Here is a 17,641-nt window from a genome sequence, read left to right on the forward strand (position 1 = left end):
CCCCTCATTCTACACAATCCACTTGTATCTTTTTCCAATTTCCCTTTAGACAGAATCTTGCTTTGTAGCCCAGGCTGGACTTCTATTAATAACCTTCCTGTAACCCAAGTACTAGAATTACAGGCATGCTGACATATTCTTTTTTAGTTTTCAGTTTAATATGATTCACTAGTAAGCCTGTTTCTTTTATGAGGAATCCTTCCTGTTGGTGTAACTACATATGTCTTCCATTATTTCCTCTCTCCCTCTCTTCTGAGTTTGTTTCCATTGCAACCCCAAACTCAGAATCATAGTGCTACTTCTTTGAGATCTTTATTTCCTAGAATAATGCTCAATTAATTTTATCTACCTCATTAATATTCCACTAAATAGTTTTTACTTTCCACCTACTATTGTGGAAAAGGTAGTAAGTATTAAAAATTGTTATTTTTATACCTTTGTCTTGGCCTAACTTAAGTAAATTTGTATTTGAATTTCTATTTGTGAGGTTTTTATGTAAATTTTTTGAGGTGGATAGAGTGTCGTTCCTGAGAGTTTCTTTGTTCCTTGGAAGCCCATACTTTAGACAACTGAAAGCTGAAGATGTTGCTCAGTGATAAAGCCTTGAGTTGGATACCCAATATCACCAAAATAAACAAACTCTGGTCTCTTTGTATTTCAGGAAATTTCGTTCCAACCCCAGTTTCATCACTTAAGTTCATTTATTCAGCCACAAGTAGCACTCTTATTTGATTAGCTTGATGTTTGCTTGGGTGGTTGCTTTGGGGTTTGTCTTCTAGCCTTGGTTGGCCTGGAGCTCACTGTACGTGCCTCAGACTCATAGCAACCCTCCCATGTCATCCTCGTGAATGCCGAGGTTATAGTATGCACCATTGCACCAAGCTTTAGATGTATTTTTGGAGATTAATACTAAAACTTTTGCTAGAGGATGATTGCAAAGGTAATTTTTTTTGTTTTGTTTTCTGTGATCAAATCATTAGTTTTCTAAAGTAATACTTCATATAAGCTAGAAAATACTTGTTTCTTGAACAATCATTCAGAGTGTTCATTCACACTATGGTAGAAACAAGAGTAATTGCCAGATCTTCAGCTTTGATCTGAAATTCTAATAAGCACCCACAGCAAAAATTTTAGGATGCCTGCATACTTTTGCATTGTTCAAAAGACACCCACATTGCTGTTTAGCCTTGGGAAAAGTAACTGATTAGGGATATATATATTCAGTTTCTTATAACAGAGATGAAATGAGATGCCTTTTCTGTGTATATTATAGACTTTGTATTGCAGCAATGTGAAAACTAAGGACTTTTTGCTTAAAGATTAATAAGTTGACAGGCTTGTTTCTCCTTGTGGATTTATCTGACTAATTGAGCAGATGAGGGAATTGGTGAAATCTGAATGAAGAGTCTCTGTTTAATGTTTGGAATCAGCATTGACCCTCTGTTGTGTGGGAAGCATTGAACAATGGGGTGAGGCCTGACTGGGGTTGTGATGCCCTGACATCTGGTCACATTGAAGACAAAGCTATGTCTATACATTTCTGTTAAAGTTAATGACTAGTTGCCATGTTTATGCCAGATTCTACATAAAGAGAAGAACAGTAATAGGCTAAAGAAAAGTGAAGAATGGATGAGTGTGTCAATTTGGCTCTGGTTACACATAACTTTCCATAACTTTTTTTTTTTTCCTTTTGAGCTGAGGATCGAACCCAGGGCCTTGTGCTTGCCAGGCAAGTGCTCTACCACTGAGCTAAATCCCCAACCCAACTCTTTTCTTTTCATTATAATATTTAGAAGTTAACTTAATGATGTTGAAGTACTAAAATCAGTTTTAAAAATTGGACTTTGTGCATATAAAGATTCAGTACTCAAAATACAGCTGTGCTTTATTCTCTGGTGGTGAGAGTATGGATTAAGAACCTGGTGATGGTGTGAAGGTAGCATCTTTAGAGCTAGAGCATCTGTCTTCCAAGCCATTTCCTTTTATCCTTCATGTTTTCATTAAGTCTTTGTAATACTAGTTTGGAGATGTCATGCCTTGTGTCCCAATAAGGACTGAACAGGCATTGAGAACAGAAAGTAGAGAATAAAAAAATAGAGCTACAGAATTAGACATGAAACTTCACCTAAGAAAGACAGACTGATATGGAGAAAGCACTGTGTGGTCTGTGCAGAAGTCAATAGAACCGAATGACTAAGAGCATGTAGAGTCGGTATAGAGATGGGGTTCTGAATGAATCTGTATTGGTTGATGTGGTGGTACACACCTTTAATCCCAGCAGTCAGGAGACAGAAGCAGATGAACCTCTGAGTTCAAGGCCAGCCTGGTCTACAGAGCTAGTTCCAGGACATCTAGGGCTACACAGAGAAACTCTGTCTTGACAAAAAAAAAAAAAAAAAGGGAATTTTAATTGTTAATGTTGATATTTCAGATGTGGGAAAGGGTATAGTAGCTAGATGATATACATTTGTGCTAAAGAACCAAGGCCTGACTGACTGACTGACTGTCTGTCTATCATCTTTGATGTGGTCTTACTAAGATTATCTGAAACTGGGACAGGCTGGCCTTGAACTCACAGTCCTTCTGCCTAGTGTCCTTGAGAGTGTTGGGGTTACAGGCCCATCTTAGCATATGCCTAGCAGCAGCTCTGAGTTTACTGACCTATCTAGATTAACCCTGGCAGGCAGCAGTCACTGCGTACTCCAGATACCACCAGAGTATAAAAACTGTATTATTTTCATTGGTTCAGACTGGATCGTGCTGTGTTGCCTTATTGGTGTCCAGATTTTGAACTCAAACAGTCTCTGCCTTCTGAGTCTGAGAATATAAGTCTGTGCGACTAGGCCCATTTAAAAGTTGGGATCATTAAAATGGGTTTATGTCAGAGTGACACCTAATTTTAGGTCTCCTTTTACTTTATTGCTTTGGTTTAAGGGACCTGTTTTTATACTGATATACTTAAGTCAGGCTGTTTAGGAAGAAAGGCTTATTTGGCTCACAGTTGTGAGTGCCGAAAGCCCAGACGGCATGTTGTCGGCTTTGGTAAGAACTTCCCCTTGACTGTCACTGGGAGTGCAGTCGGGTAGAAGAGCATGTACAAGTGAGAGCATTACGTCACCCGCATCCAGGAGACATATGCTTGCAGGGTGGCTTCCATGGTGATGCAGAGACCTTGAACTAGGCCTCTCTCTTTATAGTTTCACACCTCCAGTACCACTATACTGGGCACCAAACTCCCAATTCATAATGCTATATAGGAAATAAACTGTGTAAATTACTGCATTTCGTTCTTGGAAGTTTTTGTCACCCTAAGTATAGTTAACCATCTTTAGTCATGTTTGTTTTAATCAAGTGATTTAAGATGATCACATTCCTAATTTGCATTCATATTTCTTTCTGTAACCAGGAGCCTTTTGAGGATGGCTTTGCAAATGGAGAAGAAAGTACTCCAACCAGGGATGCTGTGGTTACCTACACTGCCGAAAGTAAAGGAGTTGTAAAGTTTGGATGGATCAAGGGCGTATTAGTATGTATGCATAGATTCCACTTGATGGCTATAGTCCTGGTTAGAAAACCTAGCTGATGTTCGCAAGAGAATTACTGTTTGTCTGCTTGTAACTGTTTGTGAGTACTATGGAAGACCCAGTTAATGACTTGTATGTTCTTTCTTTTGTGACACTATGTTCATTAGGGGAGGAATGTTTATTATTATACACATCATCTTGATAAAATGGGAAACTCACAAATTTTTATTTTTGGTAGACAGGTCCTTTGTATATAGCCCCGGTTGGCCTAGAACTTCCAAAGTACACCTGGCTGGCCTTGATCTTGTCATTGTTTTACATCTGCCTCCCAAGTGCTGAATCAGTTGTAACAATACACAATGAGGAACACAGAATAAAAACATTAGTATATGCCCAAGTTGTAGGAGTATCATATTTAAAGTTTTCAAAAATGGTGTGATCCATTGACATTTGTGTTGGTGTACATACAGTACTTAACTCTGCCTTAACCATTCATGACAGATGTTATGAATGCATAGGCAAAACTTATATGATAAAGACAGATTGTAACTTTGTTTAGAAGTCTTAGCCAGGTATGGTGGCACAGGCCTTTAGTTCCAGCACTCAGGAGGCAGAGGCAGGTGGATCTCCAAGTTCAAGGCCCGCCTACTCTCTGTAGTGAGTTCCAGAATAGCCTGGGCTACACAGAAAAACCCTGTCTTCAAAAACCAAAAGGAGTCAAAGTCTTAAAAATAATCTGCTGTTGTGTTTCTGACATTCCTAGTGAGCACATTTACTTTTAAACATACTTATATTTACTTCCGATAACGTAAGCTCCCAATAAGCCCCTTTGACAGACTTCAAGAAAAGGAGATAGATTGCAAAATGCTTCCATAGTTTCAAGCACATTTTATCTTCTGGCTTGTTTAAAATATGATATAGCAATAAAAATGAATTACATTTCTTTATCTGTGATGTGACCTCTTTTTCCCTCCTAGGTACGTTGTATGTTGAACATTTGGGGTGTGATGCTCTTTATTAGATTGTCGTGGATTGTGGGTCAAGCTGGAATAGGTAAGTGATGTTTCACACCACTTGATCTATGTGTTAGAATACCTGTGTCTTTCTGCAGCTGCTGACTAAGCTGTGTTGCCTTCATTACGTAGATTGTTACCGTAATTGACTTTTGTAATTTTGACTTTATTTCTCAAAAATGAGATTAGAATTAGATCTAACCCTTCCCCAACAGTTCACCAACTAGAAACCAAACATTCAAATACGTGAGCATAGGGGGGTGTGTTCAAACATTCAAAACATCACAGTAATTCAGTGCTGAGCCCTGCTAGTTCTAGGTAATGGCAAGTTTAGGAGGATAAGGTTCTTCTTTTTCCTCCTTCAAGGTCTCTCCGTCCTTGTAATAGTGATGGCCACTGTCGTGACGACTATCACAGGACTGTCTACTTCAGCAATAGCTACCAATGGCTTCGTAAGAGGAGGTGAGCCCAGCTGGCACAGGCCCTGTGTGAAAGACACAGTCATGCCTTTTAAGTTACTGTAGCTTCTTCTGCCTAGAACCTTTTCCTGTCTATAAATGGAATCTGTGTTCCGGAGAGCTTGAGTCCTGTTGATTGTGCCCTTAGATAATAATGCATCTCAGTCCCATCACTCAGACCCGCATTCCTGCATTGCATAGACCAGTCTCGGAAGAATTCGTCTACAGCTGAATACAGACTAAAAGAGTAGATAGCCACCACAGGCACCTTTAAAAAATGAACACTGTAGATTTTATTTGAGCTTACCTCTGAAATGAGCATGCATTTGCTTATTCTGGGGTTCAGTGAAGTGTACTTTACGTGTACTTCAGTCAGTCAGAAATTGTTGATCACCTTGTCGCACATGCTGGGTTTGCAACAGTGTCAGGCAAGGTCCAGTTTTCTAAGGACGTCAGATTATACAATAATAATAGTCATTGCTGGAAATCTTAGGGCTGAGAGTGATACCGTGGTTCTGACATACATTGTCTTGAGGAATGCAGCATTGCTGTTTATTACTTTCAGCTTTTGTATGACTAATGAGACCAGAAATGAAACAATCATGGTCCTGTTTTATTAAAAATCTAAACTTGATGGAGATTATGCAGCTTGGTCTCAAATGTCTAAAAAAAATTTTTTTCTGAAATAATTGAAAGCCTCTTCATTTTTGTATCAGTAAAGCCAAAACACTGAAATTGAGGAAAACTTAACATTTTCTTATATGTGACAAAAAACACTCTTAGTAAATCAGGTTATCATTGAAGGTCAAGTTTTTTGTCTTTAAATCCATTAACTATGGATCACTAGTATCACTAAGCAAGAAACTCCATAGTTCTTTCCTGTGATAGATAAATTCCTTCAAATTGTAACTTTTAGATCAATGAAATATTTGTAGAAGCTAAAAAGACAGTTATGAAATTCCTGTTTTATTAATGCAGTTTTTGCTACAATACTTCCTGTAAACATGAGCAGCTCAGATACAAGTCTTGCGGGGGTATTTCTTCTGAAAATACACTCACCCACTTGGCTGAACCTGCTTTGTGAATTCCTTGGTGTCATGAACACAATTGTTGCCATTTAAAAGCCTAACCTTCCATTCTTTCTCTTAGGGGGAGCATATTACTTGATCTCTAGAAGTCTAGGGCCCGAGTTTGGCGGCGCCATCGGCTTGATCTTTGCCTTTGCCAACGCAGTGGCGGTTGCTATGTATGTGGTTGGGTTCGCAGAAACGGTGGTGGAGTTGCTTAAGGTAATTGGACCTAGTCATTCACTTGTCAAGTCTTCATGACAGGAACACACATACACACACACACACACACACACACACACACACACATATACACACACACACCTTAACCTGTATGTGAACTTCAAAAAATGCTACCAGCATTATTAAATCTTACAAGAAATGTTGCTTATGGAGTAGGAACCATGTGGTTTTGATAACAGCATGAAGGTTTATTTTTTTTACCTTTTGTATCTTAAAAGACCATTAAAACGAGTTCACTAATCACACCAAACACAGAATACATTTCTGTTGTGCCACTTTATAAAACCTAACAGTACCAGTCCGATTATAATTTGCTTGGTTAGTAATTCTTTTTGATTTATTGGGTCCATACCAGTATTTGTAATTTAATAAGACATTAGATATATAAGGTAACTGAATGAGAACTAATAGTAATTAGTATTTTTTCCCTTGATTTTGAGACAGGGTCTTGCATGTGGCTGGCTGGGAACTTGTAGTATAAACCAGGCTAGCCTTGAAATTTTGATAGTCCTCCTGCCTCTGACTCCCAAGTTCTGGGAACACAGGCATGCACCACCATACTTATCTCTGTCCATTCCTTTAATAAAGCATTGATTGAACGTCTGTATCTAAGAGCTGTTCCTTGTATTTCTCTTGTGTAGGAACATTCCATCCTTATGATAGATGAAATCAATGACATCCGAATTATTGGAGCCATTACAGTGGTGGTTCTTCTGGGTATCTCAGTAGCTGGAATGGAGTGGGAAGCAAAGGTAAGATGTGACAGCATCTACAACCTTCACTCCACAAACCCAGTCTTTGGAGAAACTTGGACTTTCAGAATCTAGTGGAAAAGTGGCCACTTTTATAGATGTTTATGATATGTAGGTTATTTGGCATTTAAAATGATATCTTTGAAGATAACCCATTTTAAATCCAGTAGAAGACTACTTTCCTCATTTATATGCTGTTTTTGAGTGCTTGACTACCACTGAGTAATCCAGTCCTTCATTCATTTACATATGTAACACATTGATTTAATTGAGAAGATTTTAATTGCATCCTACTTGGGCCATAGTTAATGTATAAGAATTCTTGCTGGACCAGCAAGACAGCTGAGTGGGTGAAGGTGCTTGAGACAGATGCCCTGTGGCCTGGTTGGATTCCTGGAAGCCACAGAAAGGTGGAGAGAGACCCAACACCCTAAAGCTGTCCCCTGAGATCCACACATGCCTGCAGTCCACATGGCTCCCCTTCCCATAGGAATCTGTTTTAAAATGCTTTGTAAACGCTTTGTCTGCACATAGTATTTACCCAGTTGTTTGGAGCAACTGAAGTTGGAGAAGAGTTGGTGATCTCTGGGGCTGTCTGCCCTCCGTGTGTCACTACCCCTGAGTGGCCACTTGGCAAGTAGAGCAGTTGCAGGCATACACACCTTGGTGTTTGGAACTGATCTGAAACTTGATTGGGTATAGTCTCCCTTCCAGACTGTAGTCTCCACATACAGGTAGGGGAGAAATGTATAGACTGAAAAGCCTATGGCTTGGGTGGGGATGAATAGACCCATCTTTAGGACTTATTTTAGAAATTTATAGCATGATTCTACCTATAATTAAATATTCTCAGATAGTTTTGGTTGAGGTAGGGTCTCACTAACTCAGAGCTCAGAATAGTCTCAGACTTGTGGTCCTTCTGCCTCAGCTTCCTGACAAATGGGAACTTCAGGCTTTAAGACAGTTCTTTAATAAGAGTGTTATTCATGTTAACATTTATTGAGAACCTACTGAATGCTTTAAGATATTTGCAGAAAGGCAAAGTGAAACAGACTGTCTGTAATGGAGGAGAGTGTGGAGACAGTCTGTCTGTAATGGAGGAGAGTGTGGAGACAGTCTGTAATGGAGAAGAGTGTGGAGACAGGCTGTCTGTAATGGAGGAGAGTGTGGAGACAGGCTGTCTGTAATGGAGGAGAGTGTGGAGACAGTCTGTCTGTAATGGAGGAGAGTGTGGAGACAGTCTGTCTGTAATGGAGGAGAGTGTGGAGACAGTCTGTCTGTAATGGAGGAGAGTGTGGAGACTGTCTGTAATGGAGGAGAGTGTGGAGACTGTCTGTAATGGAGGAGAGTGTGGAGACAGTCTGTAATGGAGGAGAGTGTGGAGACAGGCTGTCTGTAATGGAGGAGAGTGTGGAGACAGGCTGTCTGTAATGGAGGAGAGTGTGGAGACAGTCTGTCTGTAATGGAGGAGAGTGTGGAGACAGGCTGTCTGTAATGGAGGAGAGTGTGGAGACAGGCTGTCTGTAATGGAGGAGAGTGTGGAGACAGGCTGTCTGTAGTGGAGGAGAGTGTGGAGACAGGCTGTCTGTAATGGAGGAGAGTGTGGAGACAGGCTGTGACTTTCAGGGTTTGAACTGTAGGCTCAGATCGTCCTCCTGGTGATTCTTCTTCTGGCCATCGCTGACTTCATCATAGGAACGTTCATCTCACTGGAGAGCAAGAAGCCCAAGGGATTCTTTGGCTATAAATGTAAGTACAAAGAATGGAACACTTTGTTAAGAATGCAAATTACAGTACTCTGCTGTTAACTGCATTTAGCACATTTTAGGTATTTTAATTGTAATTAAGTTTGGTCTAGTGATTCACACTAGTTCATAATTCAGTTTTGTCCTCTTTGTGTGGGTTGTACAATTAGAGTCAAATGGCTTTCATTTCCATCTTCTGTTGTTCAGTGATAGCAGGAACAGGTGGGAGAGTGGAGAGAAGCCAGCTTACTAAGTTTACCACCCGTGCTGCTCTCGTTGTATGTCCAGTTATGTGTTTCTTGGTGATGGGAAGGTGAGAGATGTGCCTTTAGGTGATTTTATTGTTGTACAGACAGCTGAGGGATACTTACCCAGACTATGATGTCTATGACATCATCAGAGTTTACACCCCATTCTGGATATTGCCCATCATTGACTAAAATGCTATTTGGCATGTGACTTTTTAAACCTATCAATTTTAAAGTGCTATGGATTGTGAAAGCAGATAGAAGTTGCAAAAATTATGACTTTTTACCTCTAAATACTTCAGCTCATATCTACTAAGGAGAAGGGCAATTCAGGAAATTTATCTTTGGCACAATGCACAGATGATGCATAGATGTTTTTCAAGTCTTCATGAGGATCCTAATAGCAGCTTCAGGTTTCCTTGTCCAGGATCAGTCACATTAAGTCGTTCACTTTCCTTTTTAAAACAAAACAAAACTGACTCATTATATAATCTTCAGTCTCATTAGACTTTTTTGTCTTCTGTGATGCTGACAGTTTTCAGGATTACAGGTGTGTGTGTGTGTGTGTGTGTGTGTGTGTGTGTGTGTGTGTGTGTGTGTTGGGGTCATCTCTCTTGCTGGGTTGTTTACATTATAAGCAATGTGTCCTCAGCACCCAGAATTGAGGGTCCAAGTGACCTCAGCTTTCCCCACTTTGACGATGTTAGTTTTCATGTCTTTATTAAGGCGATGACTAAGGCTTCTCTGCTGGGAAGTTGCTGTGTATTGTCAGTTAGTAAGTGACACTTGGAGACAGTGCACAGCCATGCCTCCATTTGACTTCCTATGGTTTTTATTAGTAGTCCTTCGGCGGCCTTCTGTCAGGTCACAGTGAGGTGGAACAGCGTAGATGTCTTCCTTCGCTACAATCTTCTCCGTTTTGGAAGGCTCTCCTTGTTGGCTGCCCAGTTGATGTCTGCCTGGCACAGTGCTTGCTGTGTGTCTTACTCCTCTCTCTTCTCGGTCTCAGTCGGAGTTTCTATGCTGCAGTGAAACACCATGACCAAAAGCAAGTTGGGGAGGAAAGGGTTTGTTCATCTTATACTTCCACATCACTGTTCATCACTGAAGGAGGTCAGGACAGGAACTCAATCAGGGCAGGAACCTGGAGGCAGGAGCTGATGCAGAGGCCATAGAGGGGTGCTGCTTACTGGCTTGTTCAGCCTGCTTTCTTATAGAACCCAGGACCACCAGTCCAGGGAAGGCACCACCTACAATGGGCTGGGTCCTTCCCCATCAATCACTGATTAAGAAAATGCCCTATGGGTTTGCATACAGCCCAATCTTATGGAGGCATTTTCTTAATTGAGGTCCCTCCTCTCAGATGACTTCATTCAGCTTATGTCAGGTTGACAAAACTATCCTGCACACACACTCTTGTTCTCATGCACACAGTTGTATTCACCATGGTCCTGGCCCTCCCAACTATATTCTTCATTGTAGTGTTTTCTAGCTTATAGTTCAAAGTAACTTCAGGAGACTATCTTGGTGTTTTTTGTTTGTTTGTTTGTTTTTCTTTTTAATTGCTCCTTTAGACCATTTCTTTTAGTCTTTAGCTAGCTAAAATTATCTGGCTCAGGAACTAGGGAAAACCATTTTAAAAGTCTAAATAGGTAGTAATGGAAGTGGGTATTGGAGAGTAGGGTAGACGTTGGCTCCAGATCAGTGTGTTTCTTTTCTTTCCCTATCTCCTTTCTGTGTTTTTTATTTTGATGTGGGGGAAAATGGGGTCAGTAATCTATACTTGTGATTTTTGTTTGAGTTCGTGATAATTAAGTTTGGAGATTCTTAAACAATTACTGGTAAGAGGTACCAAAAGTTAGGATAGATCCTAGATTGGATCATCATTTTGATAGCAAACCATTCCTTCACAGCAGAAAACAGGTGCACAGTTACTGAATTAACATTAAGTAAGAATGACCAATTGTGTGGAGACTATATATACTTAATTACTCTTAAATTATTTTGGTCTCATTTGCTATCCAGTAATTGCCAAAATATTTTGTCCTCTGTAGCTGAAATATTTAATGAAAACTTTGGACCGGATTTTCGAGGGGAAGAGACTTTCTTTTCTGTATTTGCCATTTTTTTCCCTGCTGCAACTGGTATTCTAGCTGGAGCAAATATCTCAGGTGATCTTGCAGTAAGTATTGTAAAGTACTGCATTGATTACTGATGTGTGAAAAATGCTATGCATGCATTTATTTTTATAGACTAAAAACCTCTTCTTGTCTTCTAGGATCCTCAATCAGCCATACCCAAAGGAACACTCTTAGCCATTTTAATTACTACAGTGGTTTACATAGGAATTGCAGTGTCTGTAGGTAAAGAGCCTTCATTTCTTCAATGTCTTAGAAATTTTGTGATGTTCATAGCATAAGTAGTAGTATAGCATTTTCTGTCTTTAACATTCCAAAGTACTTTAGGTAAAAAGGCATAGAATTAGTTGTCTGTTTTAATCCAAAACTCGTTGAGGAAAACTAGTGGTGACTTGCAAAGAGAGACATAAAACTACCAAATGCTTTCTTGGGTCATTTCTAGCATTTATTTATTATAGTAAATTAGAAATACATAGAAAACCTGTAAACTCACACTTCATTTGGATGTATGAGATATATTCACACATGGAAGTAAATTTTACTCTTAAAGTTATAAAGATTTGGGAGGCCCAGGCAATCCTTGCACACTATTCATGCACCTGTTCATTCTCATCAAAATTATAAGCTCTGAATTTATTCCTTTCATAGTAAAAGGTTTCCATGTATATTTTGCTATGAATACTTGTTTTACCACATTTTTTTCTGTTTTGTTCAGAAATACTGACAGAACTCTATTTCCAAATTTCGTAGCTATTTCTCAGGGTAATTTTGAAATTTGGCTGAAGAAATGTTAGAAATGGTGACAGTATCATGATGGGCCAAGTTGCCTTTTTTAAATGGTTTTTGGGTTTAATTTTTTTAATACGTAATTCTGAAATTCATTTGAGAAAACCAAGTGCTTTTTCCTAAAACTTTCAAATACTTCTATAACATACAGCCTAGCTAAATAAAATTTGTTTTTAATTTCACTTATGACATAAATTATGTTCCAACTTTTAAAATTTTTTGTTGCCACTGGTACATTTCTGCTTTGGTCTGACCCTTTGGTGTTGCTAGACCTTGTGTTGACTTCATCTGTCTGTCCTCAGTGAGCAGTGGGACTGCCCCTTTCTTTCTATGTTCAAGAGTGGGCTGGGAATTCAAAGCAACGGACCCTTTATTCCCCCAAACTGTCTGGTACAGCACACATGTGTGATCCTGGTGCTCAGGGTTTTCCTTGTAAGTGTGCCCAGGATACACTAAACAGTAACTGACAGGACATGAAACATGGCTGCTTTCAGGCTGATTGGAGTCTTAAGTGTCACAGTAACTGACAGGACATGAAACATGGCTGCTTTCAGGCTGATGGGAGTCTTAAGTGTTCTTTCCTCTCTCTCCAGTCTGGTAAGAGTTCAGAGGTACATTTAGAGGGAGAGAAGCTTTTGGAAACACAGTTGAAAGGTAGAGTTTGAAAAAAATAACCAGCAAAGTACTATGTAGTCTGTCTAAACTGTGAAATATTTATACAAGGTTATCCAGTATTTATGTAATGCTGGAAATGTAACACTTTTTTTTTTTAATAGAAGGTTCAGTTTCATTGCTTAAATTTTAGTGACCACTCATACTTCATTGAGAGTAGAGTTCAGTGTACATGCAGTGTATGGTATTATGAATGTGCACCTAGACAACACTGTGATTTCTTCATGAATGGATTGTCAGAGGAATGCACGGATGAGTTACTGGGATTGTTGCTTGTGCTTCAGGTTCTTGTGTGGTTCGGGATGCCACTGGGAATGTCAATGACACCATTACAACAGAGTTCACAAACTGCACTTCTGCAGCCTGCAAATTGAACTTTGACTTTTCCTACTGTGAAAGCAATCCTTGTTCTTACGGGCTAATGAACAACTTTCAGGTGAGCATTGCGTTCATATTACATAGAAATTTTGTATTTACCTAATATTAGACCACTGTGAAATCTGGCCATTCAGAATATAGCTGCACGTTAGAGGGGAGGACAGTTGATACTTTCTGCCCCTCCTCCTAAACTGTATCATCACCAAGAGGGCAAATGGAAAACACAAGAACGAGTGAGTAAACTCTGGGACGATTCATGAATAAAACAAAGCCTTTGAGAATTACACTTTTCTAATGGAGGGCATAGTGTGTATACATGCAGCATATGGATGTACATTTCAGAAAACCAGGGAACAAACATCTTTCATAAAAGTCACTTTTGGTGATCTGTTTCTGGGTTCTGTCTGCTCTCTTCCATTGAGCTTTGGGTTTGTCTGTTCACGAATATCAGTCCTGCTTCACATAGTTATTATATAATAAGTTTTAAAGTCAGATTAACTCCCTCTTCTAAAAAAGTTCTAGCAGTTTTAGCTTTGTAGTAATCATTGCTACTTTATGGATGAATGAACTATTAATGTATACCGAGTGATAGAGCTGAGTTTGTGGGTGCTTGCCTAGCATGTGCAAACCCTGGCTCAGTCCTCAGACCACATGCAGTGGGTGAAGGGACACATGCCTGTAATCCCAGCATTTGGGAGGTAGAGCAGGAGGGTCAGCTCCAGGTCATCCTTAACTATGTTGCAAGTTTGAGATCAACTTGAACTATATGATACCTTTTTCTACATCTATATTGATTGGTATGAATAGTAATGCTAATTAGGTAGGTATGGTCTGTGTAGGTTTGTGCTTTACCAAACCACCATTAACAAGAGAATTAAATTATGAATAGATGCTTAAAAGTTAGACTATGTTTAAAACATGTGAACTGTATAAAGATCAGTAGTAGTTCTTAAGTTTTTGGAGACTTAATTCTTTATTGTTTATTATTATTTACCTCTGTTAAGATTTTAAATGCAAGTGGCTGAGGAAATAACTTAGTTGGAGCACATGGACATGAGTTTGGTCCTCAGAAGCCATGTGAAAAAAACCGGGAGTAGTGATGTGTGCTTGTCATCCCAGAGCCAAGGAGGTGGAGATGACTAAATGCTCGGCTCACTGGCAGAAAGCCCAGGCCTCCTGGTGCAAATTTAGGCCAGTTTTGAGATTATCTCAGGAAAAGCTGGGCAATAGCTGAGAAGTGGCACCCAAGGCTGTCCTTTCCCCTTCCTATGAACACACTCACATGTTCATGCACGTATGTACACATAGCAGAAAGATGAAGTGAGCTTTTAGTATGTCAGAACTGCAAAGATGACCAAAACAAAAACATTCGCATTTGGACTTAGGAGGTAAATACAAAGTAGTAATTTTATAGACTATGGATTTTTGTTGATCCCAAGTAGGAAAATAGAAATTTCTGTTACCAATACATAATTAACAGAGTAGTGAAAAATCTGAATATTTTTAGTGTTCACTATTACTAATATGTAAATATTTAAGGATACAACTTGTTGGTATTTTTTGCTCTTTTGGGGGGCCCACCACCCAGCTCCCAAGTAAGTCACACATGAAGGCGTGTTCTTAATTATAAATGCCTGGCCTTAGCTTGATTTGTTTCTAGCCAGTTTTTCTTAAATTATCTTGTCTACCTTTTGCCTTGGGGCTTTTAATTTTCTCTATACCTGTATACCTTTTCTTTCCCTCTTACTCAGTGTCTGGCTGGGGGCTGGGTGGCAAGCCACTGAAGTCCTCCTTCATCCCTTGTTCCTTGCTCTTCTTTTCCTCCCAGATTTCTCCTTCTGTTTAGTCCCTCACCTGCCAGACCCGCCTATCCTTTCTCCTGCCTTGCGTTGGCCGTTCAGCTCTTTATTAGACCAGTCAGTTATTTTAGACTGGCAAAGTAACACAGCTTCACAGATTTAAACATTTGCAACAAAAAGGAACACAACACATTTTTATATCATTAAAAAAATGTTCCACAGCATAAACAAATGTAACACATCTTAGAATAATATTCTACAACAACTTTCTCAACAAAAAAATATTTTTTTTCTTATTTCTTTTCTTTTTTCCAGAGCTGAGAAACAAACCTAGGGGCCTTGCGCTTGCTAGGCAAGCGCTCTACCACTGAGCTAAATCCCCAACCCCAACAAAAATTTTAATGGTATTTTATTTTCCATTGTATAGTTTCAAGCAGTTTTTTTGTAGTAATTGTGTTAGATTCAATTATGTGAAACACATTTGTGTTTTCTAGTCACAAGATTAGGCAAAATTGTAGAAATGAAAGTATTCATGCTAAGCTAATGATTTACTCCAGTTCTGACTTTGATATTGTATATAAAAGGTACAAACATTGGTCTCTGCCCAGTAACAGAGAATGTTAGTCTGATTTTTGTGTGTTTCTGGAAATACACTGTATTATTTATGATCTCTCTTATATTCTCATTTGAGTATAGCTCTGTTTTAATTTAAATAAGTAAGACTTTTAATGCCATGGGAAAAAATAGAAAATGGTGGTAATGGAGGAATCCTGTATAAATCATGTGTTATTTAGAGAATAAAGCATGGCCGGTAGAATATAACTAAACAGTATGTAAGTTACAAACTGACTTAGTGTTCTGCTGCTGTGAAGAGACACTGTGACCAAGACAGCTCTCATAAGGAAAGTGTTGAACTTGGGGCTTGCTTACAGTTTCAGAGGCTTAGTCCATTATCATTGTGGTGAAGAGCATGGTGGGCTGCAGGCAGATGTGTTTCTAGAGAAGTAGATGATAGCTCTAATTTCTGATCCTCTGACTGCAGGCGGAGAGAGAAACAGACACTGGTGTAGCAGGCTTTCTTGAACTGCCAGCCACCAAATCATGACACAGAATTACTGTTAATTATGAATGCTCAGTCTTAGCTTAGGCTTGTTTCCAGCTAGCTTTTTTTTTTTTTTTTAAACTTAACTCAATTCTATTCATCTCTGTGCTGCCCCTAGGTTCATTTACCTTATTTATGTACTGTCCATTCTGCTTTCCTGCTTCCTCCACATCTGGCTGCCTGGCTTCTCTTTTTCTCTCAGCCTGTCAGCCTTGTCTGCCTCTTCTGCCTAGCTATTGGCTATTCAGCTTTTTATTAGATCAGTCAGGTGCCTCAGGCAAGGTGAAACAGCAGCATATCTTTACACAGTTTAACAAATACTCTATTCCACAACCCATTGGGGCTGGTGTGGTCTTTTGAAATCTCAGAGCTCACCCCCAGTGACACACCTCTTCCAACAAGGACATATGTCCTAATCCTTCCAAACAGTTTGTTAACTGGGGACTAAGCGTGCAGATATTTAAGCTTCTGGGGTCCATTCTCATTTAAACTGTAACAGGTGACTATTTTAAAACCCACACGGGCTCTACTTTATAATGCTCTTTTACATATATAAATGGCTTTAGGCTTAAGAGAGTAGAGGCATTTGGAATTTCTTACTGGTTTTAAATTTTGAATTATATGTGCTTTGTCTCATTACATTATTTTGATATCCTCTGAAACTTTTGACTTAGCACATTGTGTAATTAGAATTTTCCTGCCTGGCCCAGTCAGGACAAATCTCTCTTACCCGCCAGTCCCATAGTTGCTCAGACCCAACCAAGAAAGCACACAGAAACTTACATTGTTTAGAAACTGTATGGCTGTGGCAGGCTTCTTGTTATCTGCTTCTTTTATCTTGAATTAACCCATTTCTGTTAGTCTATACTTTGCCACATGGCTTGTGGCTTACCAGTGTCTTTACATGTTGCTTTTCATGGCGGCAGCTGGCGGTGTCTCTTTTCCCCAGCCTTCTACCTCCCAGAATTCTCTTCTCTCGTCCTGCCTATACTTCCTGCCTGGCCACTGGCCAATCAGAACGTTTTTTACTCAGAGTGACATCCACAGCAACATTGCATGATGAATAAAATGTGAGGGTTTTTTGTTTTGTTTTTGCCATCTAAAGCTCCTCATACCTGATCTGTCACAGCCCTCTGTCTGTCCTGTGCTGGGTCATTGTGTTTTGTTAACGTGTGTGCACACATGCTACCATTCCTTACCTCCATTCGGTGCTTCATTTGGAGCACCATCTTGCCTTTCGTCTTGGCTGCTGTATGTTGTGGACGGCACTGATGTCAACACTATTTTTATTCAGTGTCACTATGTCCAAATACTCCTGGTTCACCATTAAATTTTAAGAAATGCTGAAGTTTGGGTAAATATTAAACTGGAAAGCCAGAAGTCTAGTTGACTTTTCCGGTAGTATTTCCCATTACTAAGCATAGGACATTGATGCTGATCTACGCAAAGGACAGTGCAACCAGAGAATGTGTCTGAGGTTTTTACATTAATTCTGGGAGGAGTGCACATGCACACATGCTCATGGGCCCTCATAGTAAATGTTTGGACACAATGAACTTCCTTCATCAATTTATCAATGTGTGGTTAATTGTGTTTTGCTTATAACTTCTTATATCACAGGCTTTTTAGAAACAAAAATAGAATTTGTATCACAACCTTTTGGCTAGATGTATTTTTACTTAAGAAAACTCCATACCCACAACACTATTGCAACCC

The 17,641-nt window shown here is 39.4% G+C and overlaps 1 protein-coding gene across 2 annotated transcripts in view; it reads left to right on the forward strand.

Moving 5' to 3' along the window:
• The window catches only part of Slc12a2 (solute carrier family 12 member 2), a 73,384-nt gene that overhangs the window by 13,666 nt on the left and 42,077 nt on the right, over positions 1-17,641 (forward strand). For both annotated transcript variants that reach the window (XM_036204552.1, XM_036204553.1), the window contains exons 2-10: positions 3,407-3,526; positions 4,502-4,577; positions 4,904-4,999; positions 6,145-6,284; positions 6,947-7,057; positions 8,698-8,806; positions 11,105-11,232; positions 11,329-11,413; positions 12,931-13,082. In XM_036204552.1, coding sequence (XP_036060445.1) covers positions 3,407-3,526; positions 4,502-4,577; positions 4,904-4,999; positions 6,145-6,284; positions 6,947-7,057; positions 8,698-8,806; positions 11,105-11,232; positions 11,329-11,413; positions 12,931-13,082 — 1,017 coding nt within the window. The remainder of the gene's footprint in view (positions 1-3,406; positions 3,527-4,501; positions 4,578-4,903; positions 5,000-6,144; positions 6,285-6,946; positions 7,058-8,697; positions 8,807-11,104; positions 11,233-11,328; positions 11,414-12,930; positions 13,083-17,641) is intronic.

This window comes from Onychomys torridus, chromosome 13, assembly GCF_903995425.1.
Source record: "Onychomys torridus chromosome 13, mOncTor1.1, whole genome shotgun sequence".
Lineage (NCBI taxonomy): Eukaryota > Metazoa > Chordata > Mammalia > Rodentia > Cricetidae > Onychomys > Onychomys torridus.